Here is a 27737-nt window from a genome sequence, read left to right on the forward strand (position 1 = left end):
ATTCTGGTTCAACTTCCTTCAGACTGTTTTGGGGATAGGGTTCTGCATTGCCGGTGACAGCACAGTGGGCAGCACATGAGATCTGTCTGTCCCACATTAGCAAGGGAAGAATGATAATTGGGAGACAGCCACTGTTTCCATCAATAATTTCAGTTTCCATTCATTGCTTCCTAAAACCATGATTTCCTTAGAGCTTGCAAGGTAGTGATCTTCCTAATTCTGTTCATCCTCCTCCATCTATTTTTTTCTAATTCTTCTCATCACTCCGGTGCTCAGTAACTTGACCTCCATCCATCCTTCACTCTGCTTCAGCTGTTCATTCCCATGGACTGTCCCAAACTCCACTATTGCCAACATCTTCAATGTCCATCGTCTCCATTCCAAGCCTTTAGTTCTGCGGCAACAACTTTTCATCCTGACTTTCAGTTTCACTTCCTATTTGTCAGGTGCACACAACCATAACTCTTTATCAACCAACCATGACTTATCATTACCTTCCCCTAACCTCTGGCAAGACAGGATCTGGGGGTTTGGGGTTTTTGTTTTTGTTTTTTCCAATTAATAATTTTTCCTCAACAACTCTATTCTGTAACTCAATAGTCTGTAACAGAAAAGTAAAGAAAAATAATTATTTACATAATGTTACACTGTATGTCAACAAATCTAGAAGAAATGATAAAAATGGTCATGTGGCTTTATCACTATGAAATGGCCCACTTAAAATGTTATTATTTTTTTTACTTAAACTCTACTTTAAATTCCAGCTATCTGGAATTAAGATAGCTATGTAACATTCTCATGTTACTGTTTGCACAATTTTTTCTCTTCCTTTTACTTCAACATATTTGTGTGCTAATATTTCAAATACACCTCTTGACACAGCATTGACTTACTTGCATTTTCTTCTCTTGTGGCAATCTTTGGGTTTTTCCTGGAGTGCTGCTTCTTTTTTTTTTTTTTTGCTTGCTTTTTAGCGCCTCACCCATGGCATGTGGAAGTTCCCACACTGTAGGTTGAATCAGAGCCGCAGCTGCCAGCCTACACCACAGCCAAAGCCAATCCTTAACCCAGTGAGTGAGACCAGGGATCGAACCTGCGTCCTCATGGATACTAGTCAGAGTCATTTTGGCTGAGCCACGACGGGGACTCCAAGAAATGCTTCTTATGTGCAAGGTAACAGTTCATTTCTTCCTCTGTTGTTGGTTACATTGTTGTACTTAATTGTGAAAAGTCATCTTGCGAGCACACACTTATGAAGCATACACGTTTCTGTATGCATGTTATACTTTTAAAAGTTTACTTTAAATTATACATAAAAGTCATCCTGTCCAGTGGCAATAAATAGAAGGCTCTACATGCATCCCAACGTCACACTCCATAGAGGCTCAAAAAGTCCCTTGAATCAGAAGACATTTCCCCTTTTGGAGAGGACCACACAGCATCTATTTGCTGAAGTTAACAGTATTTAGCACTAGAGGTGTGTTCATCAAAAGTATGGAAGTTGGAAGCTGGTGGGTTTTGATCACTCTTCTCCTCCAAGCTGTGTCGGATCCCATATCCAAAGTATATGGCAAATCCTAGCAGGGAAATGAGACCATGAGAAGGAAAAGCAGGCCCTCTCCCCCATTAGAAATGCCCAAGAGGACTCCTACTAGAGCGTCTGACACAGTTTGGGGGGGATGTTACGAAGAAGGTTAGGTTCACACATGCAAGAGGCCTCTTTATCCCAGAAGGTCACTTACCAACAGCATTCCAGATGCCAAATTGGGCCCAAGTCCCAGTAGTCATCTGTATTATCAAGTAAATGTTCACAAAGATGCTGATCAGTGGGAAGACAGGCAAAGAAAGTACCTGCAGGCAAAGCCAGTGACTTCCTGAACACAGCAACCACGTCAGAGAGGGAGGCCCCACCCCACGTGGGCAGGGAGACCCCAGTCCTCCTCAGGCTGTGCATTCAGGGCCCACTGAGACTGGGGGTGGGGGAAGCACTGGGTGGGACCAGGGAAGGTCCATTGGCTTGAGCAAGTCCCCCCTTCCCTGGTCCAGCAAAGGAGGCTTCACCTCAAAGCATGCTGACTTCACCCCCTCAGCCTGGACAGCTGGGCACATAAGGTCACCTACCCTAAAGTGAAGAGGAGAGGGGTTCTGGGGCTGCCTCCAAATGATGGCAGTGATCCCCACAATGAGCAGCAGCAGCAGCACAGCCCCTGCTGTGAACCCGGGGTCTCCAGAGAACACGTGGCTGGGCCACAGGGCCAGAAGCAGGCTCAGGATGGTCAGCAGGAGAACTGCAAGTGTCAAGGGGAGGACAGCAGGCTCAACTCCAGAGGCCAAATGGGTCAAGACCTCGGGTCACCCCTCCCCCACACTGCCCACCCCAGGAAGGGCCATCACATCTGCAAGACTCCTCAGCTGCCAGCACACCCACTCCCTGCCCATCCTGTCCATCTCAGAAGATCACCAAAGAGGAGTCCCCGGGCTCACCCAGCAGGAAGGCACATCCATAGACAATCTGGCCAGATTTCAGAGTGGGGGTGGTGCTGATAGGGTTACACAGACTCTTTAGAGGGTTTGAGGTTCCTGCTTCAGGTACAGATGGGGAAGGATTTCCTTCAACTATAGGCTCCATCTCAATTTCCTCCTCTACTTTCTCCTTGCTGAAGCTCTGGTCTGGCTGGTACCTGAATTAGAGGTATAAAGGTAATATGAACAGCTGCGCCTATTCATCCAGCATCAGACAGCCTAGTCCACTGCTTCCCTGACTCAAGCCCAGCAGGACATTTAGGAAGCAGCAGGAGGGGATCATACTGTCAACCTCCATGAGCCCAAGACCCCCAGTCAAGGTGTAGTGGAGTCTCACCTGAGGACCAGGACAGAAAAAGCCACTAGGAAGTAAGCAAGCAAGACCCCAACTGACAGGAGTTCAACAAGATGATGGATCTCGAAAAGTACTGCCATGATCCCTAGAACAAGGGTTGGGGGAGGGAGTGAGAAGCCACTGGATATATCCAAGCTAAAGAAATTGATCGAAGAAGGACTGGGTTGTGTTTATGGACCTGAAAGAGTTGCAGAAACCAGGATGGCCACGATGGGGGTGCCTCTTCGGGCATAGATTTTGCCAAGTCCCCGGAAAAGGAGCCCATCCTCTGCCATTGCACAAATCAACCGAGACATGGTCAACATGACAACCAGGAGGCTAGAAAAGACAATAATGGGAACACGTGTGAGGATGCAGAGAAGCAGGACAGACCTGCTTTCTGCTTCCTGGTCCCACATGGGGTGAGGTGTCTTTCCCTCTCCTCCCTCAATCCCAGGAGAGAGGATGCCTGAGCATCTGACGGTACATGGAGAGAAAGCTTTGACACTGACCTGTAAAAAAGAGCACACAGGATGACAACAGCCACAAAGTATCCGGCAGGAGCCCAGCCAACATGGTGAAACGACTGCGGCAAGGGGTTGTAAGGATGAATCTGGTAGTAGGGCACCATGAGGGTGAGAGCTGCTGAGACACCAGAGTAGACCAAAAAGCAGATGGAGATGAAGATCCCTATGCTCCAAGGGATGGAACGCTGAGGGTTGGGGGTTTCTTTCCCTGCAGGATGGTGGGAGCATCAGGTCAGGAAAACACACAGCTGTGAAATCATTCAATATTCTTCCCCCTTCCACCTCCAAAAGCAGCCTCATCAACTGCCAACCCCATTGCTCAAGGGCAGCCCAAACTGGGCAAAGCCTGAAAGGACACATGAAGACCATGTTACCTGTAGTGACAATGGCATTGAGACCAAAGAATGAGTAGAAAGGCACAGCTGCTCCCTGGAGAATCCCTTCAAAGCCAAAGGGCACAAACCCTCCAGAACCCAGAGGGCCCAGGCTGTGGTGAGAGAAGGGATGAGGAAGAGCGTGGGGGAGGCTGTTCAGACATCTCTACTGGACTCCTCCGTTTAAGCCCCAGGACCTGGGCTCCAGGACCCCATCTTCTGGATCCATCAGGCCAGGTCTCTTCCGTTCCCACCGTATTCCCAGATCTGCAGCCCCCTCTAAGCAGGACTAAGGGCAAAAGGACCCTCCTGACCTATAGCTGTCAGATGCGGCCAGTTTGTAGTCCTGTTCTGTGAGCTGCCAGTTGTGCAGGTCTCCCTTAATGAAGCCAGAGATGATGATGAAGCTGAGAACCAAAGCATTGATACCTGTGGACACTTTGGTAACCCGAGCTGTCACATGAACGCCCAGAATCAGTAGCCCTGTGGGAAAGATGGAAAGTGTGAAACCTCCAAAATAATTAAATCCACAGAGACAGAAAGTGGACTGGAGGTGGTCAAGGGCTTAGGGTTGGGGACCAGAAGTGGGGTCGGGGAGGGACAGCGATGCTCAGTGGGTACAGGGCTTCCTTTGGGGGAGATGAAAATGTTTGGAAGTAGAGGGAGATGTTGGTTGTGCAACACTATGAATGTCCTAAGTGCCACAGAATTGTACACTCCGAGATGGTTCATTTCTTATCGGGCAATCATCTCACAATACATACGTCTATTGAATAATCATGATGTATAACATAAACTAAGAGAATGTGGTATATGAATGATATTTCAGTAAAGCTGAGACAAATAGTACATTAGTTCCTCCTCTGAGAATCTCCTTTTCTTTAGAGGAATATCCCTGTTCTCAATATAGAGGAGGAAATTTGTCATTTTATCAGTGATTCTGAGCTGGAGTATTTTGTCCCGTGATGGAGATGTGGCCACATCTGCAGACATTCTGACTGTCATGTGTCATATGAGGGAGCAAAGACCAGGGATGCTAGTCAACATCCAGCAGTGATTTTACAGGAGTTCCCATTATGGATCAGCAGGTGAAGTACCCAGCCTTGCCTCTGAGAGGATTCAGGTTAGATCCCTGGCCTCACTCTGTGGGTTCAGGAACCAATGTTGCCATGAGCTATGGAGTAGGTCACAGATGTGCCTTGGATTCAGATCCTAGCCTCAGGAACTTCCATATGCCACCAGTACACATGTATTAAAAAACAAACAAACAAACAAAAACCAGAAAAAATAAAGGAAAATAGAAAACATGCAATGTGGAGCACAGGACAGCCCCCACCCGTGGGCAAACGTCAGTGCTGCAAAGGTGGAAAACAATGGGCTCAGCTTTGCCTTCCTGCCCCTTTCTCTCCAGTCCTAATCCCCCGACCATTCTGGGACCCAAGCCCTTCCCACCCCAGCGCCCCCATTCACAGTCCATGCTCCCCAGCTTTGCTCTGACCCCTTCTTACCAGCCATCAGCAGCACCAGGGCCAGCGCAACAAAGTCTGGGTATGGGGCCAGGAACGAGGGCATATGCTCAGAGAACGTTCCCTCTAACTTTTGTGAGATGTGGTTCCCGATCAGGCTGTCAAAGGTGTAGCTCCAGGCCCTGGTCAAGTAGGCAGTGGCTGCAGTGGCAGAAGGAAGATTCATGAAAGGACAGTAACTGAACCCCTAGGAACTCCCTGGAGTGGATTTGGGGGGGAAGAAACAGACAAAATATCCTGTCTCAAAGTTTCTCTTCATGGGCTGGGGGGCAGGGCCAGGTGACTAAATCAGCTATGTGATATGTTAGGAGGAGATGGAGGTTATGCAAGAAAAGAACACAGGGAAGTAGGACCAGCAGGGCTGGGAGATGAGGGCTGAAATCCCACTCGACTGGTACAGGGAAATCCCAGGAAGACAACAGCTGAGCAAAGCCTTTCAAATGCTGAGGGATGGGCCTGTGGGACGTGCCTCCCTCGTACCCACTCCCTACACTTCCCCCTCCTTCTAGGTTTCCAGTCATTTTATGACGACAGGTTAGATCTGAGGAGAATGCAGGTGGAGGGGATTCTGCCACGATGACCTGACTCCCTCTACAAGGTCAATGACAAAGGGCTGATGAACAAGGGAAGACCCCAGTTCTCTCTCCCAGGTCCCTGGTCTTAAGCCCACAGCATGCGCCACTCCCGTCATCTCACCAAGAACGAAATGCAGTATGATGTTCCAGCCAGTGATGAAGGCATACAGTTGTCCCATTGTCACATAGCTGTAGAGATACACAGAACCACAGCAGGGTACCCGGGCCCCAAACTCAGCAAAGTAGAATCCAGACAACAGGGCAAATAAGCCAGCCACCAAGAAGGAGATAATGATCGCAGGTCCAGCTACATACACAGCCACGGCACCAGCTAGGATGTACACACCAGCCCTCAGGGTTCTGTTCACACCAAAGACCACTAGGTCGAAGGTGTTTAGATGAGGTGTGGGAATCTCAGACTCGTTCCTCGGCTCCAGTGGCCGCCTTCGGACCAGTTTCTCACCAAACTGGCGAACACGCTGACCCAGCATCACAAAAATAGTTGAGGAGGCTCCGCCCTGCAGAGAAAACAAGACCCAAAGTCACCAAGGATGTCCATCCACACTTGACCCTGGGAGTCTGACTCCACAAAGCAATGGGGTCATGGGAACAGCGGGTAAAGGGGTACATGGGACACGTCCTCCATCTCTGAGCTTTGGTTTCTTCAAATCTAAGGAAGACTTTCCACATGGTTCAAAGTTACTGGAAGGGCTGCTTGCAGAGAAGGGAGGGGAGAGAATTATGTCTCCCCCAAAATGCACCACTTCACATGTGCACTGTTTGGAGCTGAAGGCAATGAAGACCCAGCAGACTCAGGAACAGCTCTTGCCTCTCCCTTAACTGCTCAATAACTTTGACAGACAGCCCATGCCAGGAAGAGAGCTGTTTCTGGAGATAACCTTTTATCTCAGAAAAATGTCTCTAAATAAATGGGCAAATATTGGCTTTCCAAGCATTTCTCCTCCCAGCTTCCTGGGGGCTGTCTCCCTCGCCTGTGAACCCCCAGATGCCCACCCCCTTCTCCTTAAGCTCAGGGTGTGAGCATATAAGCCTCAGGTGCCTGACTGTCTTTGAGCCTCTGAGTTTCTATGGGCCTCCTGTACCTAACAATCTAAATTTGTTCATCTGCTATGTAAATGTCATGATCAGACCAGACAAAGAATCTAGAAAGCCAAGATTTCAGCCCCTTCAGGAGCAAATCGTCTAAAACAGTGCCTGGCACAAATAGCCGCTGCTTAATTGGCCTAAGCTGAGTGGCTAAGAATGATGATTTTAGAACTGAAGTCAACCAGATCTGCTGGTTCAAATTCAGCTCTGCTGTGCATCAGCTTGTCTGATTGTGTACAAACTATGTGCCATCTTCGTCCTCCTTTCCACCATAAAACACGGGAAATTGTTACCATCATTATTCCCTCCCTTCCTTGTTATATGAGAAGAGACTTTTGAGGGGCTGGGTGATCAGAGAACTTAAGACTCCACATCTTTCTACACCAAGGTTCCTGAAAACGGACCACTTTCTGTGTCACTGCTTGCAGAGTGACATGGAGTTGGAACTGCGAGTTCAGGCAGAATGACATGGGACAGACTCCAGCCCAGCTCAGTCAAGGCATCAAACCACACTGGTCTGTCTCCCAGCTGCCTGCAGGAAAGGGTCCCACCTTCACTCTCAATCAGAAGTGACAGGATTCTGTCTCCTAATCTTTGGGGCACACAATGTCTCCCCACTACCCAGCTCTGAGGGCCAGGCTGACCCAGGGAACACAGTCATCTTCAGGAAGCTTCCACCCATGGATCCTGCAAAGTCCAAGCTCAGCCCAGTGGTGAAGAGCAAGCATTCCAAGAGCCAGGAAACGCTGATTCGCATCTCGGCTCCGCCCCCACACCTGTGCCTTTGAACACGTCATGTACTGCTCAGCACCCCCGTTTGCCTCTTTTTCAAATGCTTCTGACCAATCTCGTGCACTGTTAGGATGAGTGGAAAAGGAGCAGCTTCTGTGGAGAAAAGACGGGGGTTCCTCCAAAAACTAAAAGTGCTTTCCCATATAATCCAACGCTCCTCCTCTGGGGATACCCTCCAATAACGGAAAAGACGGTCTCAGAGAGCTGTGGACACCCCTGTTCACAGCAGCATTAGTCACCAAAGCTGACACACGGAAGCAGCTCCCGTGTCCATCCATGAACGAAAGGCCAACACAGTGTGGTCTATACAGACAGTGGCATAGGATACAGACAGCCTTCAAAAGACAGCATTTCTTGTTTTCTTTTTTCTTTTTTTTTGTCTTTTGCTTTTTGGGGCTGCACCCTCAGCAATGGAGGTTCCTGGGCTCGGGGTGGAATCAGAGCTGCAGCCACAAGCCTACACCACAGCCACAGCAACAGGGATCCAAGCCATGTGTGTGACCTACACCAAAGCTCATGGCAACACCAGATCCTTAACCCACCAAGCAAAGCCAGGGACTGAACCCGAATCCTCATGGATCCTACTCAGGTTCGTTAACCACTGGGCCATGAAGGGAACACAAAGACAGCAATATCTGACCTGTGCTACAACCTGGAGGAAGCTTGAGGACATTGTGCCAAGTGACAGGAGCCTGGCACCAAAAGACAAATACTGTGTGTTTCCACCGCCATGAAGTACCCAAAGGAGTCAGATCCTTAGAGACGCAAAGTCAAAGAGAGCTGGGGTGAGGGGACAATGAGAAGCCCTTGTCCAATGGGGACACGGTTTCAGGTTTACAGGATGAAAAGCGTCTGGAGATTGGCTGCTCAGCAAATATGTAAACGTACGTCAACTTAGTGACCTGCACACTTAAAACTGCTTAGCAAGGGTGCCTGCCTCAGCAGCACCTCTGCTAAAACTGGAATCTTGCAAAGAAGATTAGCATGGCCCCTGCGCCAGGATGACACACACAGTCATGAAGCATTCCATGGTCTTTACCTGAACCCCTTTGCTGTAAAGCAGAAATGATCACAACACTGAAAATCAGCCATCATCGGGGGTTCCCATTGAGGTGCAGGGGAAACGAATCTGACTAACATCCATGAGGATGTGGGCTCCATCCCTGGCCTCGGCCTCGCTCAGTGGGTTAGGGATCTGGCGTTGCTGTGAGCTTGGATCCCACGTTGCTGTGGCTGTGGTGTAGACCGGCAGCTGTAGCTCTGATTTGACCCCTGGCTGGGGAACTTCCATATGGGGCGGATGTGGCACTAGAAAGCAAAAGAAAGAGAGGGAGAGAGAGAGGGAGAAAGAAAGAAAGAAAGAAAGAAAGAAAGAAAGAAAGAAAGAAAGAAAGAAAGAAAGAAAGAAAGGAAGGAGAGAGAAAGAAAAAGAAAATCAACCATACGTCAATAAAACCTTAAAATTTTTAAAATAGTTAAATGGATTTTTTTGTGTATTTTATTACCATTTTTTAATTTGCTGCCAATAAGAGAGCCAGCTTCACAGAGTTACTGGCTGTAACAAACCCCCCAAGGGGATTTGATATAAATCACCACACAGTCATTCTTCATGGATACCAAATCCAGGATGCTTCCAAGTCCCTCACGTCATCCTTGTACCTGCAGACACAGTGCGCCAGATAGTAGACAGGAGCCTGAAGTCAGTGGTCCCCAGGTCATACACCTTATATAAGGGCAATTTTTCCTGTTGTCTGAACACAAACCTAAACACTAGTCTTAGAGCCTCTGGACACGGATGTAATCTCCCCACCCCCACCTCTTCTCACACAAACCCTTACACCTGCCAGCTCCTGCTTTCCTGTGCAAAATGGGTCTTTCCACCCTCAGGCTGAGCCAGGCTGACCCAGCTGCACCCTGGGATGGCAGAGGTCTCTTTAGGAAGAGCCAAGGAGTTCCACTGTGGCTCAGCAGCAGCAACTCCAACTGGTGTCCGTGACGACATGGATTCAATCCCTGGCCTTCCTCAGTGGGTTTAGGATCCAGTGTAGCTGTGGCTATGGCATAAGGCTGGTAGTTGCGGTTCAGATTCAACCCCTAGCCTGGGAACTTCCCTATGCCGCGGGTGCGGCCCCAAAGAGACAACAACAACAAAAAATATCCAGGAGTAGCTGAACCCAGCACCCAGTCTCCTCCAGAAGAGGGGATACCAAGACTCACCAGGTTCTTGGAGCAGAGCCTGAAGCACTGGAACACGCAGGGAGGCTGAGGTTAAGCTGTGTGGGGCTGGAGCTGACACATCTCCAAAAGCGAAAGCAGGAAATTACTGAGCACAAAAGACAAGGCTTAATCCTGGGTTGCTGGCATGGGGGTGGGGGTGGGGGGGCTGGGTGAGCGGGATCACCTGTAGTGTTGCAATCAGCCAGTGACTCCTCTGTGGTTACCGCTCAGTGCAAGGTTTTTTAGATTTTGTTTGGACTCCTGTTTGTTTTCTCCTTTTAGGCACCTGCAGCATATCAAAGTTCCAAGGCTAGGGGCCTAATCGGAGCCAATGCCAGCAAGAGAGCTATTTATAAAAACTTTTAATCTCGGAATGACTTGACTTCACGGAGTGGCAAACCTTTGCTCCTCCCATCCTCCTAGGCACTGTCTCCCTCCCCTTTGAAACCCCAGAACCCCACCCCTTCTCCTTGGCTCTGGGTAGCATATAAACCCCAAGTGCCTGACTATCTTTGAGCCTCAGAGTTTTTATGGGTCTTCTTTAGATACCAAACTACATTCGTCAATCTGTTAGGGAAATGTAATTATTAGACCAGGCAAAGAAAAGTTTTCTATCCCTTCAGAAGCGAAAGCAAAAGCTTCAGAAGCAAAAGAAAGAAAAGATTTCTGTCCCTTCAGAAACAAAAGCTTCTTCTCTCTCTCTCTCTCTCTTTTTTTTTTTTTTTTTTTTTTTAGGGCTGTACCTAAGGGAATGTGGAAGTTCCCAGGCTAGGGTTCCTAGCGGGGCTACAGCTGCAGGCTTACATCCCAGCCACAGCAACAGCAGATCAGAGCTGATACTGCAGCCTACACCACATCTCACAGCAATGCCTGATTTTTAACCCACACAAAAAGGCCAGGGATTCAACCCACATCCTCATACATACCAGTTGGGATCTTAACCTGATGAGGCACGGTGGGAAAGCTGTAAAAGCTTCTGATACAGCGCCTGGCACACACAGCAGCAGCTTAATTGGTATAAGGTGCTGATTTTAGAATTGATGATTCTATTTTTGACTCTTTTTTGTTTGTCTTTTGCCTTTTGTCTCTTTAGGGCCACACCCACAGCATATGGCGGTTCCCAGGCTAGGGGTAGAATCCGAGTTACAGCTGTCCACCTACACCACAGCCACAGCAACTCTGGATCCTTAATCCACCAAGTGAGGCCAGGGATTGAACCTGCGTCCTCATGGATGCTAATCAGGTCAGGTTCATTTCCACTGAGCGACAAGGGGAGCTCCCCTAGAATTGATGATTCTAGAATTGAAATCAACCAGCTCTGCTAGTTCAAATCTACCTCTGCTATGCATTAGCTTGTCTGGTTTGTCCTTCTATTTTCTAGTTTTAAAACTGGGGAAATTTTCATCATTATTCCATCCCCGCCATATTATGTGTGAAGTGACTTTTAAGGGGCTGGGTGATCAGAGAACTGAGACTCCACATCTTTCTACACCAAGGTTCCTGAAAACGGACCACTTTCTGTGTCACTGCTTGCAGAGTGACATGGAGTTGGAACTGCGAGTTCAGGCAGAATGACATGGGACAGACTCCAGCCCAGCTCAGTCAAGGCATCAAACCACACTGGTCTGTCTCCCAGCTGCCTGCAGGAAAGGGTCCCACCTTCACTCTCAATCAGAAGTGACAGGATTCTGTCTCCTAATCTTTGGGGCACACAATGTCTCCCCACTACCCAGCTCTGAGGGCCAGGCTGACCCAGGGAACACAGTCATCTTCAGGAAGCTTCCACCCATGGATCCTGCAAAGTCCAAGCTCAGCCCAGTGGTGAAGAGCAAGCATTCCAAGAGCCAGGAAACGCTGATTCGCATCTCGGCTCCGCCCCCACACCTGTGCCTTTGAACACGTCATGTACTGCTCAGCACCCCCGTTTGCCTCTTTTTCAAATGCTTCTGACCAATCTCGTGCACTGTTAGGATGAGTGGAAAAGGAGCAGCTTCTGTGGAGAAAAGACGGGGGTTCCTCCAAAAACTAAAAGTGCTTTCCCATATAATCCAACGCTCCTCCTCTGGGGATACCCTCCAATAACGGAAAAGACGGTCTCAGAGAGCTGTGGACACCCCTGTTCACAGCAGCATTAGTCACCAAAGCTGACACACGGAAGCAGCTCCCGTGTCCATCCATGAACGAAAGGCCAACACAGTGTGGTCTATACAGACAGTGGCATAGGATACAGACAGCCTTCAAAAGACAGCATTTCTTGTTTTCTTTTTTCTTTTTTTTTTGTCTTTTGCTTTTTGGGGCTGCACCCTCAGCAATGGAGGTTCCTGGGCTCGGGGTGGAATCAGAGCTGCAGCCACAAGCCTACACCACAGCCACAGCAACAGGGATCCAAGCCATGTGTGTGACCTACACCAAAGCTCATGGCAACACCAGATCCTTAACCCACCAAGCAAAGCCAGGGACTGAACCCGAATCCTCATGGATCCTACTCAGGTTCGTTAACCACTGGGCCATGAAGGGAACACAAAGACAGCAATATCTGACCTGTGCTACAACCTGGAGGAAGCTTGAGGACATTGTGCCAAGTGACAGGAGCCTGGCACCAAAAGACAAATACTGTGTGTTTCCACCGCCATGAAGTACCCAAAGGAGTCAGATCCTTAGAGACGCAAAGTCAAAGAGAGCTGGGGTGAGGGGACAATGAGAAGCCCTTGTCCAATGGGGACACGGTTTCAGGTTTACAGGATGAAAAGCGTCTGGAGATTGGCTGCTCAGCAAATATGTAAACGTACGTCAACTTAGTGACCTGCACACTTAAAACTGCTTAGCAAGGGTGCCTGCCTCAGCAGCACCTCTGCTAAAACTGGAATCTTGCAAAGAAGATTAGCATGGCCCCTGCGCCAGGATGACACACACAGTCATGAAGCATTCCATGGTCTTTACCTGAACCCCTTTGCTGTAAAGCAGAAATGATCACAACACTGAAAATCAGCCATCATCGGGGGTTCCCATTGAGGTGCAGGGGAAACGAATCTGACTAACATCCATGAGGATGTGGGCTCCATCCCTGGCCTCGGCCTCGCTCAGTGGGTTAGGGATCTGGCGTTGCTGTGAGCTTGGATCCCACGTTGCTGTGGCTGTGGTGTAGACCGGCAGCTGTAGCTCTGATTTGACCCCTGGCTGGGGAACTTCCATATGGGGCGGATGTGGCACTAGAAAGCAAAAGAAAGAGAGGGAGAGAGAGAGGGAGAAAGAAAGAAAGAAAGAAAGAAAGAAAGAAAGAAAGAAAGAAAGAAAGAAAGAAAGGAAGGAGAGAAAGAAAAAGAAAATCAACCATACGTCAATAAAACCTTAAAATTTTTAAAATAGTTAAATGGATTTTTTTGTGTATTTTATTACCATTTTTTAATTTGCTGCCAATAAGAGAGCCAGCTTCACAGAGTTACTGGCTGTAACAAACCCCCCAAGGGGATTTGATATAAATCACCACACAGTCATTCTTCATGGATACCAAATCCAGGATGCTTCCAAGTCCCTCACGTCATCCTTGTACCTGCAGACACAGTGCGCCAGATAGTAGACAGGAGCCTGAAGTCAGTGGTCCCCAGGTCATACACCTTATATAAGGGCAATTTTTCCTGTTGTCTGAACACAAACCTAAACACTAGTCTTAGAGCCTCTGGACACGGATGTAATCTCCCCACCCCCACCTCTTCTCACACAAACCCTTACACCTGCCAGCTCCTGCTTTCCTGTGCAAAATGGGTCTTTCCACCCTCAGGCTGAGCCAGGCTGACCCAGCTGCACCCTGGGATGGCAGAGGTCTCTTTAGGAAGAGCCAAGGAGTTCCACTGTGGCTCAGCAGCAGCAACTCCAACTGGTGTCCGTGACGACATGGATTCAATCCCTGGCCTTCCTCAGTGGGTTTAGGATCCAGTGTAGCTGTGGCTATGGCATAAGGCTGGTAGTTGCGGTTCAGATTCAACCCCTAGCCTGGGAACTTCCCTATGCCGCGGGTGCGGCCCCAAAGAGACAACAACAACAAAAAATATCCAGGAGTAGCTGAACCCAGCACCCAGTCTCCTCCAGAAGAGGGGATACCAAGACTCACCAGGTTCTTGGAGCAGAGCCTGAAGCACTGGAACACGCAGGGAGGCTGAGGTTAAGCTGTGTGGGGCTGGAGCTGACACATCTCCAAAAGCGAAAGCAGGAAATTACTGAGCACAAAAGACAAGGCTTAATCCTGGGTTGCTGGCATGGGGGTGGGGGTGGGGGGGCTGGGTGAGCGGGATCACCTGTAGTGTTGCAATCAGCCAGTGACTCCTCTGTGGTTACCGCTCAGTGCAAGGTTTTTTAGATTTTGTTTGGACTCCTGTTTGTTTTCTCCTTTTAGGCACCTGCAGCATATCAAAGTTCCAAGGCTAGGGGCCTAATCGGAGCCAATGCCAGCAAGAGAGCTATTTATAAAAACTTTTAATCTCGGAATGACTTGACTTCACGGAGTGGCAAACCTTTGCTCCTCCCATCCTCCTAGGCACTGTCTCCCTCCCCTTTGAAACCCCAGAACCCCACCCCTTCTCCTTGGCTCTGGGTAGCATATAAACCCCAAGTGCCTGACTATCTTTGAGCCTCAGAGTTTTTATGGGTCTTCTTTAGATACCAAACTACATTCGTCAATCTGTTAGGGAAATGTAATTATTAGACCAGGCAAAGAAAAGTTTTCTATCCCTTCAGAAGCGAAAGCAAAAGCTTCAGAAGCAAAAGAAAGAAAAGATTTCTGTCCCTTCAGAAACAAAAGCTTCTTCTCTCTCTCTCTCTCTCTTTTTTTTTTTTTTTTTTTTTTAGGGCTGTACCTAAGGGAATGTGGAAGTTCCCAGGCTAGGGTTCCTAGCGGGGCTACAGCTGCAGGCTTACATCCCAGCCACAGCAACAGCAGATCAGAGCTGATACTGCAGCCTACACCACATCTCACAGCAATGCCTGATTTTTAACCCACACAAAAAGGCCAGGGATTCAACCCACATCCTCATACATACCAGTTGGGATCTTAACCTGATGAGGCACGGTGGGAAAGCTGTAAAAGCTTCTGATACAGCGCCTGGCACACACAGCAGCAGCTTAATTGGTATAAGGTGCTGATTTTAGAATTGATGATTCTATTTTTGACTCTTTTTTGTTTGTCTTTTGCCTTTTGTCTCTTTAGGGCCACACCCACAGCATATGGCGGTTCCCAGGCTAGGGGTAGAATCCGAGTTACAGCTGTCCACCTACACCACAGCCACAGCAACTCTGGATCCTTAATCCACCAAGTGAGGCCAGGGATTGAACCTGCGTCCTCATGGATGCTAATCAGGTCAGGTTCATTTCCACTGAGCGACAAGGGGAGCTCCCCTAGAATTGATGATTCTAGAATTGAAATCAACCAGCTCTGCTAGTTCAAATCTACCTCTGCTATGCATTAGCTTGTCTGGTTTGTCCTTCTATTTTCTAGTTTTAAAACTGGGGAAATTTTCATCATTATTCCATCCCCGCCATATTATGTGTGAAGTGACTTTTAAGGGGCTGGGTGATCAGAGAACTGAGACTCCACATCTTTCTACACCAAGGTTCCTGAAAACGGACCACTTTCTGTGTCACTGCTTGCAGAGTGACATGGAGTTGGAACTGCGAGTTCAGGCAGAATGACATGGGACAGACTCCAGCCCAGCTCAGTCAAGGCATCAAACCACACTGGTCTGTCTCCCAGCTGCCTGCAGGAAAGGGTCCCACCTTCACTCTCAATCAGAAGTGACAGGATTCTGTCTCCTAATCTTTGGGGCACACAATGTCTCCCCACTACCCAGCTCTGAGGGCCAGGCTGACCCAGGGAACACAGTCATCTTCAGGAAGCTTCCACCCATGGATCCTGCAAAGTCCAAGCTCAGCCCAGTGGTGAAGAGCAAGCATTCCAAGAGCCAGGAAACGCTGATTCGCATCTCGGCTCCGCCCCCACACCTGTGCCTTTGAACACGTCATGTACTGCTCAGCACCCCCGTTTGCCTCTTTTTCAAATGCTTCTGACCAATCTCGTGCACTGTTAGGATGAGTGGAAAAGGAGCAGCTTCTGTGGAGAAAAGACGGGGGTTCCTCCAAAAACTAAAAGTGCTTTCCCATATAATCCAACGCTCCTCCTCTGGGGATACCCTCCAATAACGGAAAAGACGGTCTCAGAGAGCTGTGGACACCCCTGTTCACAGCAGCATTAGTCACCAAAGCTGACACACGGAAGCAGCTCCCGTGTCCATCCATGAACGAAAGGCCAACACAGTGTGGTCTATACAGACAGTGGCATAGGATACAGACAGCCTTCAAAAGACAGCATTTCTTGTTTTCTTTTTTCTTTTTTTTTTGTCTTTTGCTTTTTGGGGCTGCACCCTCAGCAATGGAGGTTCCTGGGCTCGGGGTGGAATCAGAGCTGCAGCCACAAGCCTACACCACAGCCACAGCAACAGGGATCCAAGCCATGTGTGTGACCTACACCAAAGCTCATGGCAACACCAGATCCTTAACCCACCAAGCAAAGCCAGGGACTGAACCCGAATCCTCATGGATCCTACTCAGGTTCGTTAACCACTGGGCCATGAAGGGAACACAAAGACAGCAATATCTGGCCTGTGCTACAACCTGGAGGAAGCTTGAGGACATTGTGCCAAGTGACAGGAGCCTGGCACCAAAAGACAAATACTGTGTGTTTCCACCGCCATGAAGTACCCAAAGGAGTCAGATCCTTAGAGACGCAAAGTCAAAGAGAGCTGGGGTGAGGGGACAATGAGAAGCCCTTGTCCAATGGGGACACGGTTTCAGGTTTACAGGATGAAAAGCGTCTGGAGATTGGCTGCTCAGCAAATATGTAAACGTACGTCAACTTAGTGACCTGCACACTTAAAACTGCTTAGCAAGGGTGCCTGCCTCAGCAGCACCTCTGCTAAAACTGGAATCTTGCAAAGAAGATTAGCATGGCCCCTGCGCCAGGATGACACACACAGTCATGAAGCATTCCATGGTCTTTACCTGAACCCCTTTGCTGTAAAGCAGAAATGATCACAACACTGAAAATCAGCCATCATCGGGGGTTCCCATTGAGGTGCAGGGGAAACGAATCTGACTAACATCCATGAGGATGTGGGCTCCATCCCTGGCCTCGGCCTCGCTCAGTGGGTTAGGGATCTGGCGTTGCTGTGAGCTTGGATCCCACGTTGCTGTGGCTGTGGTGTAGACCGGCAGCTGTAGCTCTGATTTGACCCCTGGCTGGGGAACTTCCATATGGGGCGGATGTGGCACTAGAAAGCAAAAGAAAGAGAGGGAGAGAGAGAGGGAGAAAGAAAGAAAGAAAGAAAGAAAGAAAGAAAGAAAGAAAGAAAGAAAGGAGAGAAAGAAAAAGAAAATCAACCATACGTCAATAAAACCTTAAAATTTTTAAAATAGTTAAATGGATTTTTTTGTGTATTTTATTACCATTTTTTAATTTGCTGCCAATAAGAGAGCCAGCTTCACAGAGTTACTGGCTGTAACAAACCCCCCAAGGGGATTTGATATAAATCACCACACAGTCATTCTTCATGGATACCAAATCCAGGATGCTTCCAAGTCCCTCACGTCATCCTTGTACCTGCAGACACAGTGCGCCAGATAGTAGACAGGAGCCTGAAGTCAGTGGTCCCCAGGTCATACACCTTATATAAGGGCAATTTTTCCTGTTGTCTGAACACAAACCTAAACACTAGTCTTAGAGCCTCTGGACACGGATGTAATCTCCCCACCCCCACCTCTTCTCACACAAACCCTTACACCTGCCAGCTCCTGCTTTCCTGTGCAAAATGGGTCTTTCCACCCTCAGGCTGAGCCAGGCTGACCCAGCTGCACCCTGGGATGGCAGAGGTCTCTTTAGGAAGAGCCAAGGAGTTCCACTGTGGCTCAGCAGCAGCAACTCCAACTGGTGTCCGTGACGACATGGATTCAATCCCTGGCCTTCCTCAGTGGGTTTAGGATCCAGTGTAGCTGTGGCTATGGCATAAGGCTGGTAGTTGCGGTTCAGATTCAACCCCTAGCCTGGGAACTTCCCTATGCCGCGGGTGCGGCCCCAAAGAGACAACAACAACAAAAAATATCCAGGAGTAGCTGAACCCAGCACCCAGTCTCCTCCAGAAGAGGGGATACCAAGACTCACCAGGTTCTTGGAGCAGAGCCTGAAGCACTGGAACACGCAGGGAGGCTGAGGTTAAGCTGTGTGGGGCTGGAGCTGACACATCTCCAAAAGCGAAAGCAGGAAATTACTGAGCACAAAAGACAAGGCTTAATCCTGGGTTGCTGGCATGGGGGTGGGGGTGGGGGGGCTGGGTGAGCGGGATCACCTGTAGTGTTGCAATCAGCCAGTGACTCCTCTGTGGTTACCGCTCAGTGCAAGGTTTTTTAGATTTTGTTTGGACTCCTGTTTGTTTTCTCCTTTTAGGCACCTGCAGCATATCAAAGTTCCAAGGCTAGGGGCCTAATCGGAGCCAATGCCAGCAAGAGAGCTATTTATAAAAACTTTTAATCTCGGAATGACTTGACTTCACGGAGTGGCAAACCTTTGCTCCTCCCATCCTCCTAGGCACTGTCTCCCTCCCCTTTGAAACCCCAGAACCCCACCCCTTCTCCTTGGCTCTGGGTAGCATATAAACCCCAAGTGCCTGACTATCTTTGAGCCTCAGAGTTTTTATGGGTCTTCTTTAGATACCAAACTACATTCGTCAATCTGTTAGGGAAATGTAATTATTAGACCAGGCAAAGAAAAGTTTTCTATCCCTTCAGAAGCGAAAGCAAAAGCTTCAGAAGCAAAAGAAAGAAAAGATTTCTGTCCCTTCAGAAACAAAGCTTCTTCTCTCTCTCTCTCTCTCTTTTTTTTTTTTTTTTTTTTAGGGCTGTACCTAAGGGAATGTGGAAGTTCCCAGGCTAGGGTTCCTAGCGGGGCTACAGCTGCAGGCTTACATCCCAGCCACAGCAACAGCAGATCAGAGCTGATACTGCAGCCTACACCACATCTCACAGCAATGCCTGATTTTTAACCCACACAAAAGGCCAGGGATTCAACCCACATCCTCATACATACCAGTTGGGATCTTAACCTGATGAGGCACGGTGGGAAAGCTGTAAAAGCTTCTGATACAGCGCCTGGCACACACAGCAGCAGCTTAATTGGTATAAGGTGCTGATTTTAGAATTGATGATTCTATTTTTGACTCTTTTTTGTTTGTCTTTTGCCTTTTGTCTCTTTAGGGCCACACCCACAGCATATGGCGGTTCCCAGGCTAGGGGTAGAATCCGAGTTACAGCTGTCCACCTACACCACAGCCACAGCAACTCTGGATCCTTAATCCACCAAGTGAGGCCAGGGATTGAACCTGCGTCCTCATGGATGCTAATCAGGTCAGGTTCATTTCCACTGAGCGACAAGGGGAGCTCCCCTAGAATTGATGATTCTAGAATTGAAATCAACCAGCTCTGCTAGTTCAAATCTACCTCTGCTATGCATTAGCTTGTCTGGTTTGTCCTTCTATTTTCTAGTTTTAAAACTGGGGAAATTTTCATCATTATTCCATCCCCGCCATATTATGTGTGAAGTGACTTTTAAGGGGCTGGGTGATCAGAGAACTGAGACTCCACATCTTTCTACACCAAGGTTCCTGAAAACGGACCACTTTCTGTGTCACTGCTTGCAGAGTGACATGGAGTTGGAACTGCGAGTTCAGGCAGAATGACATGGGACAGACTCCAGCCCAGCTCAGTCAAGGCATCAAACCACACTGGTCTGTCTCCCAGCTGCCTGCAGGAAAGGGTCCCACCTTCACTCTCAATCAGAAGTGACAGGATTCTGTCTCCTAATCTTTGGGCACACAATGTCTCCCCACTACCCAGCTCTGAGGGCCAGGCTGACCCAGGGAACACAGTCATCTTCAGGAAGCTTCCACCCATGGATCCTGCAAAGTCCAAGCTCAGCCCAGTGGTGAAGAGCAAGCATTCCAAGAGCCAGGAAACGCTGATTCGCATCTCGGCTCCGCCCCCACACCTGTGCCTTTGAACACGTCATGTACTGCTCAGCACCCCCGTTTGCCTCTTTTTCAAATGCTTCTGACCAATCTCGTGCACTGTTAGGATGAGTGGAAAAGGAGCAGCTTCTGTGGAGAAAAGACGGGGGTTCCTCCAAAAACTAAAAGTGCTTTCCCATATAATCCAACGCTCCTCCTCTGGGGATACCCTCCAATAACGGAAAAGACGGTCTCAGAGAGCTGTGGACACCCCTGTTCACAGCAGCATTAGTCACCAAAGCTGACACACGGAAGCAGCTCCCGTGTCCATCCATGAACGAAAGGCCAACACAGTGTGGTCTATACAGACAGTGGCATAGGATACAGACAGCCTTCAAAAGACAGCATTTCTTGTTTCTTTTTTCTTTTTTTTTTGTCTTTTGCTTTTTGGGGCTGCACCCTCAGCAATGGAGGTTCCTGGGCTCGGGGTGGAATCAGAGCTGCAGCCACAAGCCTACACCACAGCCACAGCAACAGGGATCCAAGCCATGTGTGTGACCTACACCAAAGCTCATGGCAACACCAGATCCTTAACCCACCAAGCAAAGCCAGGGACTGAACCCGAATCCTCATGGATCCTACTCAGGTTCGTTAACCACTGGGCCATGAAGGGAACACAAAGACAGCAATATCTGGCCTGTGCTACAACCTGGAGGAAGCTTGAGGACATTGTGCCAAGTGACAGGAGCCTGGCACCAAAAGACAAATACTGTGTGTTTCCACCGCCATGAAGTACCCAAAGGAGTCAGATCCTTAGAGACGCAAAGTCAAAGAGAGCTGGGGTGAGGGGACAATGAGAAGCCCTTGTCCAATGGGGACACGGTTTCAGGTTTACAGGATGAAAAGCGTCTGGAGATTGGCTGCTCAGCAAATATGTAAACGTACGTCAACTTAGTGACCTGCACACTTAAAACTGCTTAGCAAGGGTGCCTGCCTCAGCAGCACCTCTGCTAAAACTGGAATCTTGCAAAGAAGATTAGCATGGCCCCTGCGCCAGGATGACACACACAGTCATGAAGCATTCCATGGTCTTTACCTGAACCCCTTTGCTGTAAAGCAGAAATGATCACAACACTGAAAATCAGCCATCATCGGGGGTTCCCATTGAGGTGCAGGGGAAACGAATCTGACTAACATCCATGAGGATGTGGGCTCCATCCCTGGCCTCGGCCCTCGCTCAGTGGGTTAGGGATCTGGCGTTGCTGTGAGCTTGGATCCCACGTTGCTGTGGCTGTGGTGTAGACCGGCAGCTGTAGCTCTGATTTGACCCCTGGCTGGGGAACTTCCATATGGGGCGGATGTGGCACTAGAAAGCAAAAGAAAGAGAGGGAGAGAGAGAGGGAGAAAGAAGAAAGAAGAAAGAAAGAAAGAAAGAAAGAAAGAAAGAAAGAAAGAAAGAAAGGAAGGAGAGAAAGAAAAAGAAAATCAACCATACGTCAATAAAACCTTAAAATTTTTAAAATAGTTAAATGGATTTTTTTGTGTATTTTATTACCATTTTTTAATTTGCTGCCAATAAGAGAGCCAGCTTCACAGAGTTACTGGCTGTAACAAACCCCCCAAGGGGATTTGATATAAATCACCACACAGTCATTCTTCATGGATACCAAATCCAGGATGCTTCCAAGTCCCTCACGTCATCCTTGTACCTGCAGACACAGTGCGCCAGATAGTAGACAGGAGCCTGAAGTCAGTGGTCCCCAGGTCATACACCTTATATAAGGGCAATTTTTCCTGTTGTCTGAACACAAACCTAAACACTAGTCTTAGAGCCTCTGGACACGGATGTAATCTCCCCACCCCCACCTCTTCTCACACAAACCCTTACACCTGCCAGCTCCTGCTTTCCTGTGCAAAATGGGTCTTTCCACCCTCAGGCTGAGCCAGGCTGACCCAGCTGCACCCTGGGATGGCAGAGGTCTCTTTAGGAAGAGCCAAGGAGTTCCACTGTGGCTCAGCAGCAGCAACTCCAACTGGTGTCCGTGACGACATGGATTCAATCCCTGGCCTTCCTCAGTGGGTTTAGGATCCAGTGTAGCTGTGGCTATGGCATAAGGCTGGTAGTTGCGGTTCAGATTCAACCCCTAGCCTGGGAACTTCCCTATGCCGCGGGTGCGGCCCCAAAGAGACAACAACAACAAAAAATATCCAGGAGTAGCTGAACCCAGCACCCAGTCTCCTCCAGAAGAGGGGATACCAAGACTCACCAGGTTCTTGGAGCAGAGCCTGAAGCACTGGAACACGCAGGGAGGCTGAGGTTAAGCTGTGTGGGGCTGGAGCTGACACATCTCCAAAAGCGAAAGCAGGAAATTACTGAGCACAAAAGACAAGGCTTAATCCTGGGTTGCTGGCATGGGGGTGGGGGTGGGGGGGCTGGGTGAGCGGGATCACCTGTAGTGTTGCAATCAGCCAGTGACTCCTCTGTGGTTACCGCTCAGTGCAAGGTTTTTAGATTTTGTTTGGACTCCTGTTTGTTTTCTCCTTTTAGGCACCTGCAGCATATCAAAGTTCCAAGGCTAGGGGCCTAATCGGAGCCAATGCCAGCAAGAGAGCTATTTATAAAAACTTTTAATCTCGGAATGACTTGACTTCACGGAGTGGCAAACCTTTGCTCCTCCCATCCTCCTAGGCACTGTCTCCCTCCCCTTTGAAACCCCAGAACCCCACCCCTTCTCCTTGGCTCTGGGTAGCATATAAACCCCAAGTGCCTGACTATCTTGAGCCTCAGAGTTTTTATGGGTCTTCTTTAGATACCAAACTACATTCGTCAATCTGTTAGGGAAATGTAATTATTAGACCAGGCAAAGAAAAGTTTTCTATCCCTTCAGAAGCGAAAGCAAAAGCTTCAGAAGCAAAAGAAAGAAAAGATTTCTGTCCCTTCAGAAACAAAAGCTTCTTCTCTCTCTCTCTCTCTCTTTTTTTTTTTTTTTTTTTTTTAGGGCTGTACCTAAGGGAATGTGGAAGTTCCCAGGCTAGGGTTCCTAGCGGGGCTACAGCTGCAGGCTTACATCCCAGCCACAGCAACAGCAGATCAGAGCTGATACTGCAGCCTACACCACATCTCACAGCAATGCCTGATTTTTAACCCACACAAAAAGGCCAGGGATTCAACCCACATCCTCATACATACCAGTTGGGATCTTAACCTGATGAGGCACGGTGGGAAAGCTGTAAAAGCTTCTGATACAGCGCCTGGCACACACAGCAGCAGCTTAATTGGTATAAGGTGCTGATTTTAGAATTGATGATTCTATTTTTGACTCTTTTTTGTTTGTCTTTTGCCTTTTGTCTCTTTAGGGCCACACCCACAGCATATGGCGGTTCCCAGGCTAGGGGTAGAATCCGAGTTACAGCTGTCCACCTACACCACAGCCACAGCAACTCTGGATCCTTAATCCACCAAGTGAGGCCAGGGATTGAACCTGCGTCCTCATGGATGCTAATCAGGTCAGGTTCATTTCCACTGAGCGACAAGGGGAGCTCCCCTAGAATTGATGATTCTAGAATTGAAATCAACCAGCTCTGCTAGTTCAAATCTACCTCTGCTATGCATTAGCTTGTCTGGTTTGTCCTTCTATTTTCTAGTTTTAAAACTGGGGAAATTTTCATCATTATTCCATCCCCGCCATATTATGTGTGAAGTGACTTTTAAGGGGCTGGGTGATCAGAGAACTGAGACTCCACATCTTTCTACACCAAGGTTCCTGAAAACGGACCACTTTCTGTGTCACTGCTTGCAGAGTGACATGGAGTTGGAACTGCGAGTTCAGGCAGAATGACATGGGACAGACTCCAGCCCAGCTCAGTCAAGGCATCAAACCACACTGGTCTGTCTCCCAGCTGCCTGCAGGAAAGGGTCCCACCTTCACTCTCAATCAGAAGTGACAGGATTCTGTCTCCTAATCTTTGGGGCACACAATGTCTCCCCACTACCCAGCTCTGAGGGCCAGGCTGACCCAGGGAACACAGTCATCTTCAGGAAGCTTCCACCCATGGATCCTGCAAAGTCCAAGCTCAGCCCAGTGGTGAAGAGCAAGCATTCCAAGAGCCAGGAAACGCTGATTCGCATCTCGGCTCCGCCCCCACACCTGTGCCTTTGAACACGTCATGTACTGCTCAGCACCCCCGTTTGCCTCTTTTTCAAATGCTTCTGACCAATCTCGTGCACTGTTAGGATGAGTGGAAAAGGAGCAGCTTCTGTGGAGAAAAGACGGGGGTTCCTCCAAAAACTAAAAGTGCTTTCCCATATAATCCAACGCTCCTCCTCTGGGGATACCCTCCAATAACGGAAAAGACGGTCTCAGAGAGCTGTGGACACCCCTGTTCACAGCAGCATTAGTCACCAAAGCTGACACACGGAAGCAGCTCCCGTGTCCATCCATGAACGAAAGGCCAACACAGTGTGGTCTATACAGACAGTGGCATAGGATACAGACAGCCTTCAAAAGACAGCATTTCTTGTTTTCTTTTTTCTTTTTTTTTTGTCTTTTGCTTTTTGGGGCTGCACCCTCAGCAATGGAGGTTCCTGGGCTCGGGGTGGAATCAGAGCTGCAGCCACAAGCCTACACCACAGCCACAGCAACAGGGATCCAAGCCATGTGTGTGACCTACACCAAAGCTCATGGCAACACCAGATCCTTAACCCACCAAGCAAAGCCAGGGACTGAACCCGAATCCTCATGGATCCTACTCAGGTTCGTTAACCACTGGGCCATGAAGGGAACACAAAGACAGCAATATCTGGCCTGTGCTACAACCTGGAGGAAGCTTGAGGACATTGTGCCAAGTGACAGGAGCCTGGCACCAAAAGACAAATACTGTGTGTTTCCACCGCCATGAAGTACCCAAAGGAGTCAGATCCTTAGAGACGCAAAGTCAAAGAGAGCTGGGGTGAGGGGACAATGAGAAGCCCTTGTCCAATGGGGACACGGTTTCAGGTTTACAGGATGAAAAGCGTCTGGAGATTGGCTGCTCAGCAAATATGTAAACGTACGTCAACTTAGTGACCTGCACACTTAAAACTGCTTAGCAAGGGTGCCTGCCTCAGCAGCACCTCTGCTAAAACTGGAATCTTGCAAAGAAGATTAGCATGGCCCCTGCGCCAGGATGACACACACAGTCATGAAGCATTCCATGGTCTTTACCTGAACCCCTTTGCTGTAAAGCAGAAATGATCACAACACTGAAAATCAGCCATCATCGGGGGTTCCCATTGAGGTGCAGGGGAAACGAATCTGACTAACATCCATGAGGATGTGGGCTCCATCCCTGGCCTCGGCCTCGCTCAGTGGGTTAGGGATCTGGCGTTGCTGTGAGCTTGGATCCCACGTTGCTGTGGCTGTGGTGTAGACCGGCAGCTGTAGCTCTGATTTGACCCCTGGCTGGGGAACTTCCATATGGGGCGGATGTGGCACTAGAAAGCAAAGAAAGAGAGGGAGAGAGAGAGGGAGAAAGAAAGAAAGAAGAAGAAAGAAAGAAAGAAAAGAAAGAAAGAAAGAAAGAAGAAAGAAAGAGAAAGAAAGAAGAAGAAAGGAGAGAGAAAGAAAAAGAAAATCAACCATACGTCAATAAAACCTTAAAATTTTTAAAATAGTTAAATGGATTTTTTTGTGTATTTTATTACCATTTTTAATTTGCTGCCAATAAGAGAGCCAGCTTCACAGAGTTACTGGCTGTAACAAACCCCCCAAGGGGATTTGATATAAATCACCACACAGTCATTCTTCATGGATACCAAATCCAGGATGCTTCCAAGTCCCTCACGTCATCCTTGTACCTGCAGACACAGTGCGCCAGATAGTAGACAGGAGTCCTGAAGTCAGTGGTCCCCAGGTCATACACCTTATATAAGGGCAATTTTTCCTGTTGTCTGAACACAAACCTAAACACTAGTCTTAGAGCCTCTGGACACGGATGTAATCTCCCCACCCCCACCTCTTCTCACACAAACCCTTACACCTGCCAGCTCCTGCTTTCCTGTGCAAAATGGGTCTTTCCACCCTCAGGCTGAGCCAGGCTGACCCAGCTGCACCCTGGGATGGCAGAGGTCTCTTTAGGAAGAGCCAAGGAGTTCCACTGTGGCTCAGCAGCAGCAACTCCAACTGGTGTCCGTGACGACATGGATTCAATCCCTGGCCTTCCTCAGTGGGTTTAGGATCCAGTGTAGCTGTGGCTATGGCATAAGGCTGGTAGTTGCGGTTCAGATTCAACCCCTAGCCTGGGAACTTCCCTATGCCGCGGGTGCGGCCCCAAAGAGACAACAACAACAAAAAATATCCAGGAGTAGCTGAACCCAGCACCCAGTCTCCTCCAGAAGAGGGGATACCAAGACTCACCAGGTTCTTGGAGCAGAGCCTGAAGCACTGGAACACGCAGGGAGGCTGAGGTTAAGCTGTGTGGGGCTGGAGCTGACACATCTCCAAAAGCGAAAGCAGGAAATTACTGAGCACAAAAGACAAGGCTTAATCCTGGGTTGCTGGCATGGGGGTGGGGGTGGGGGGGCTGGGTGAGCGGGATCACCTGTAGTGTTGCAATCAGCCAGTGACTCCTCTGTGGTTACCGCTCAGTGCAAGGTTTTTTAGATTTTGTTTGGACTCCTGTTTGTTTTCTCCTTTTAGGCACCTGCAGCATATCAAAGTTCCAAGGCTAGGGGCCTAATCGGAGCCAATGCCAGCAAGAGAGCTATTTATAAAAACTTTTAATCTCGGAATGACTTGACTTCACGGAGTGGCAAACCTTTGCTCCTCCCATCCTCCTAGGCACTGTCTCCCTCCCCTTTGAAACCCCAGAACCCCACCCCTTCTCCTTGGCTCTGGGTAGCATATAAACCCCAAGTGCCTGACTATCTTTGAGCCTCAGAGTTTTTATGGGTCTTCTTTAGATACCAAACTACATTCGTCAATCTGTTAGGGAAATGTAATTATTAGACCAGGCAAAGAAAAGTTTTCTATCCCTTCAGAAGCGAAAGCAAAAGCTTCAGAAGCAAAAGAAAGAAAAGATTTCTGTCCCTTCAGAAACAAAAGCTTCTTCTCTCTCTCTCTCTCTCTTTTTTTTTTTTTTTTTTTTTTAGGGCTGTACCTAAGGGAATGTGGAAGTTCCCAGGCTAGGGTTCCTAGCGGGGCTACAGCTGCAGGCTTACATCCCAGCCACAGCAACAGCAGATCAGAGCTGATACTGCAGCCTACACCACATCTCACAGCAATGCCTGATTTTTAACCCACACAAAAAGGCCAGGGATTCAACCCACATCCTCATACATACCAGTTGGGATCTTAACCTGATGAGGCACGGTGGGAAAGCTGTAAAAGCTTCTGATACAGCGCCTGGCACACACAGCAGCAGCTTAATTGGTATAAGGTGCTGATTTTAGAATTGATGATTCTATTTTTGACTCTTTTTTGTTTGTCTTTTGCCTTTTGTCTCTTTAGGGCCACACCCACAGCATATGGCGGTTCCCAGGCTAGGGGTAGAATCCGAGTTACAGCTGTCCACCTACACCACAGCCACAGCAACTCTGGATCCTTAATCCACCAAGTGAGGCCAGGGATTGAACCTGCGTCCTCATGGATGCTAATCAGGTCAGGTTCATTTCCACTGAGCGACAAGGGGAGCTCCCCTAGAATTGATGATTCTAGAATTGAAATCAACCAGCTCTGCTAGTTC

The 27737-nt window shown here is 48.7% G+C and overlaps 1 protein-coding gene and 5 non-coding genes across 46 annotated transcripts; 5 read left to right on the plus strand and 1 right to left on the minus strand.

Moving 5' to 3' along the window:
* Nucleotides 1-963: 963 nt before the first annotated feature.
* Nucleotides 964-27524, minus strand: LOC125132686 (cationic amino acid transporter 3-like). Of its 41 annotated transcripts, none has more exons than XM_047790291.1 (26): nt 27336-27524; nt 26595-26696; nt 26411-26516; nt 22283-22363; nt 21571-21724; nt 18363-18464; nt 18179-18284; nt 17467-17620; nt 14268-14369; nt 14084-14189; nt 13372-13525; nt 10160-10261; nt 9976-10081; nt 9264-9417; nt 7743-7851; nt 5981-6377; nt 5267-5425; nt 4073-4241; nt 3759-3871; nt 3370-3592; nt 3057-3196; nt 2861-2963; nt 2485-2681; nt 2122-2288; nt 1743-1851; nt 964-1577 (listed from the first exon to the last, which is right to left on the minus strand). In XM_047790291.1, the coding sequence occupies exons 15-26, from the start codon at nt 7761-7763 to the stop codon at nt 1456-1458; spliced, it is 1920 nt and encodes a 639-aa protein (XP_047646247.1). In that variant the 5' UTR covers nt 7764-7851; nt 9264-9417; nt 9976-10081; nt 10160-10261; nt 13372-13525; nt 14084-14189; nt 14268-14369; nt 17467-17620; nt 18179-18284; nt 18363-18464; nt 21571-21724; nt 22283-22363; nt 26411-26516; nt 26595-26696; nt 27336-27524; the 3' UTR covers nt 964-1455. The 41 variants fall into 41 exon arrangements, with proteins under 41 accessions (XP_047646247.1, XP_047646239.1, XP_047646263.1 ...); XM_047790283.1 differs by having other exon boundaries at nt 22283-22388; XM_047790307.1 differs by lacking the exons at nt 18363-18464; nt 21571-21724.
* LOC125134730 (U6 spliceosomal RNA) lies at nt 8688-8794 on the plus strand. The gene has a single exon (XR_007136742.1). It is a non-coding gene; the product is annotated as a U6 spliceosomal RNA (small nuclear RNA).
* On the plus strand, nt 12806-12912 carry LOC125134731 (U6 spliceosomal RNA). Its single transcript, XR_007136743.1, has one exon. It is a non-coding gene; the product is annotated as a U6 spliceosomal RNA (small nuclear RNA).
* Nucleotides 16913-17019, plus strand: LOC125134732 (U6 spliceosomal RNA). Its single transcript, XR_007136744.1, has one exon. It is a non-coding gene; the product is annotated as a U6 spliceosomal RNA (small nuclear RNA).
* On the plus strand, nt 21002-21108 carry LOC125134733 (U6 spliceosomal RNA). Its single transcript, XR_007136745.1, has one exon. It is a non-coding gene; the product is annotated as a U6 spliceosomal RNA (small nuclear RNA).
* Nucleotides 25110-25216, plus strand: LOC125134734 (U6 spliceosomal RNA). The gene has a single exon (XR_007136746.1). It is a non-coding gene; the product is annotated as a U6 spliceosomal RNA (small nuclear RNA).
* Nucleotides 27525-27737: the final 213 nt, after the last annotated feature.

Source organism: Phacochoerus africanus, chromosome 8 (genome assembly GCF_016906955.1).
Source record: "Phacochoerus africanus isolate WHEZ1 chromosome 8, ROS_Pafr_v1, whole genome shotgun sequence".
NCBI classification, from domain to species: domain Eukaryota; kingdom Metazoa; phylum Chordata; class Mammalia; order Artiodactyla; family Suidae; genus Phacochoerus; species Phacochoerus africanus.

Bases quoted from the DNA above. Each gene is read 5' to 3' on its own strand.
- LOC125132686 (XM_047790307.1), bottom strand. From the start codon at position 7,763: ATGACGTGTTCAAAGGCACAG. The intron at 3,197-3,369 runs GTCAGTGTCAAA...TGTCTTTTCTAG, and splicing joins CTGTGTGCTCTTTTTTACAG to CCTCCTGGTTGTCATGTTGA. The intron at 1,852-2,121 runs GTAGGTGACCTT...CTTTGCCTGCAG, and splicing joins CCTCTCCTCTTCACTTTAGG to GTACTTTCTTTGCCTGTCTT.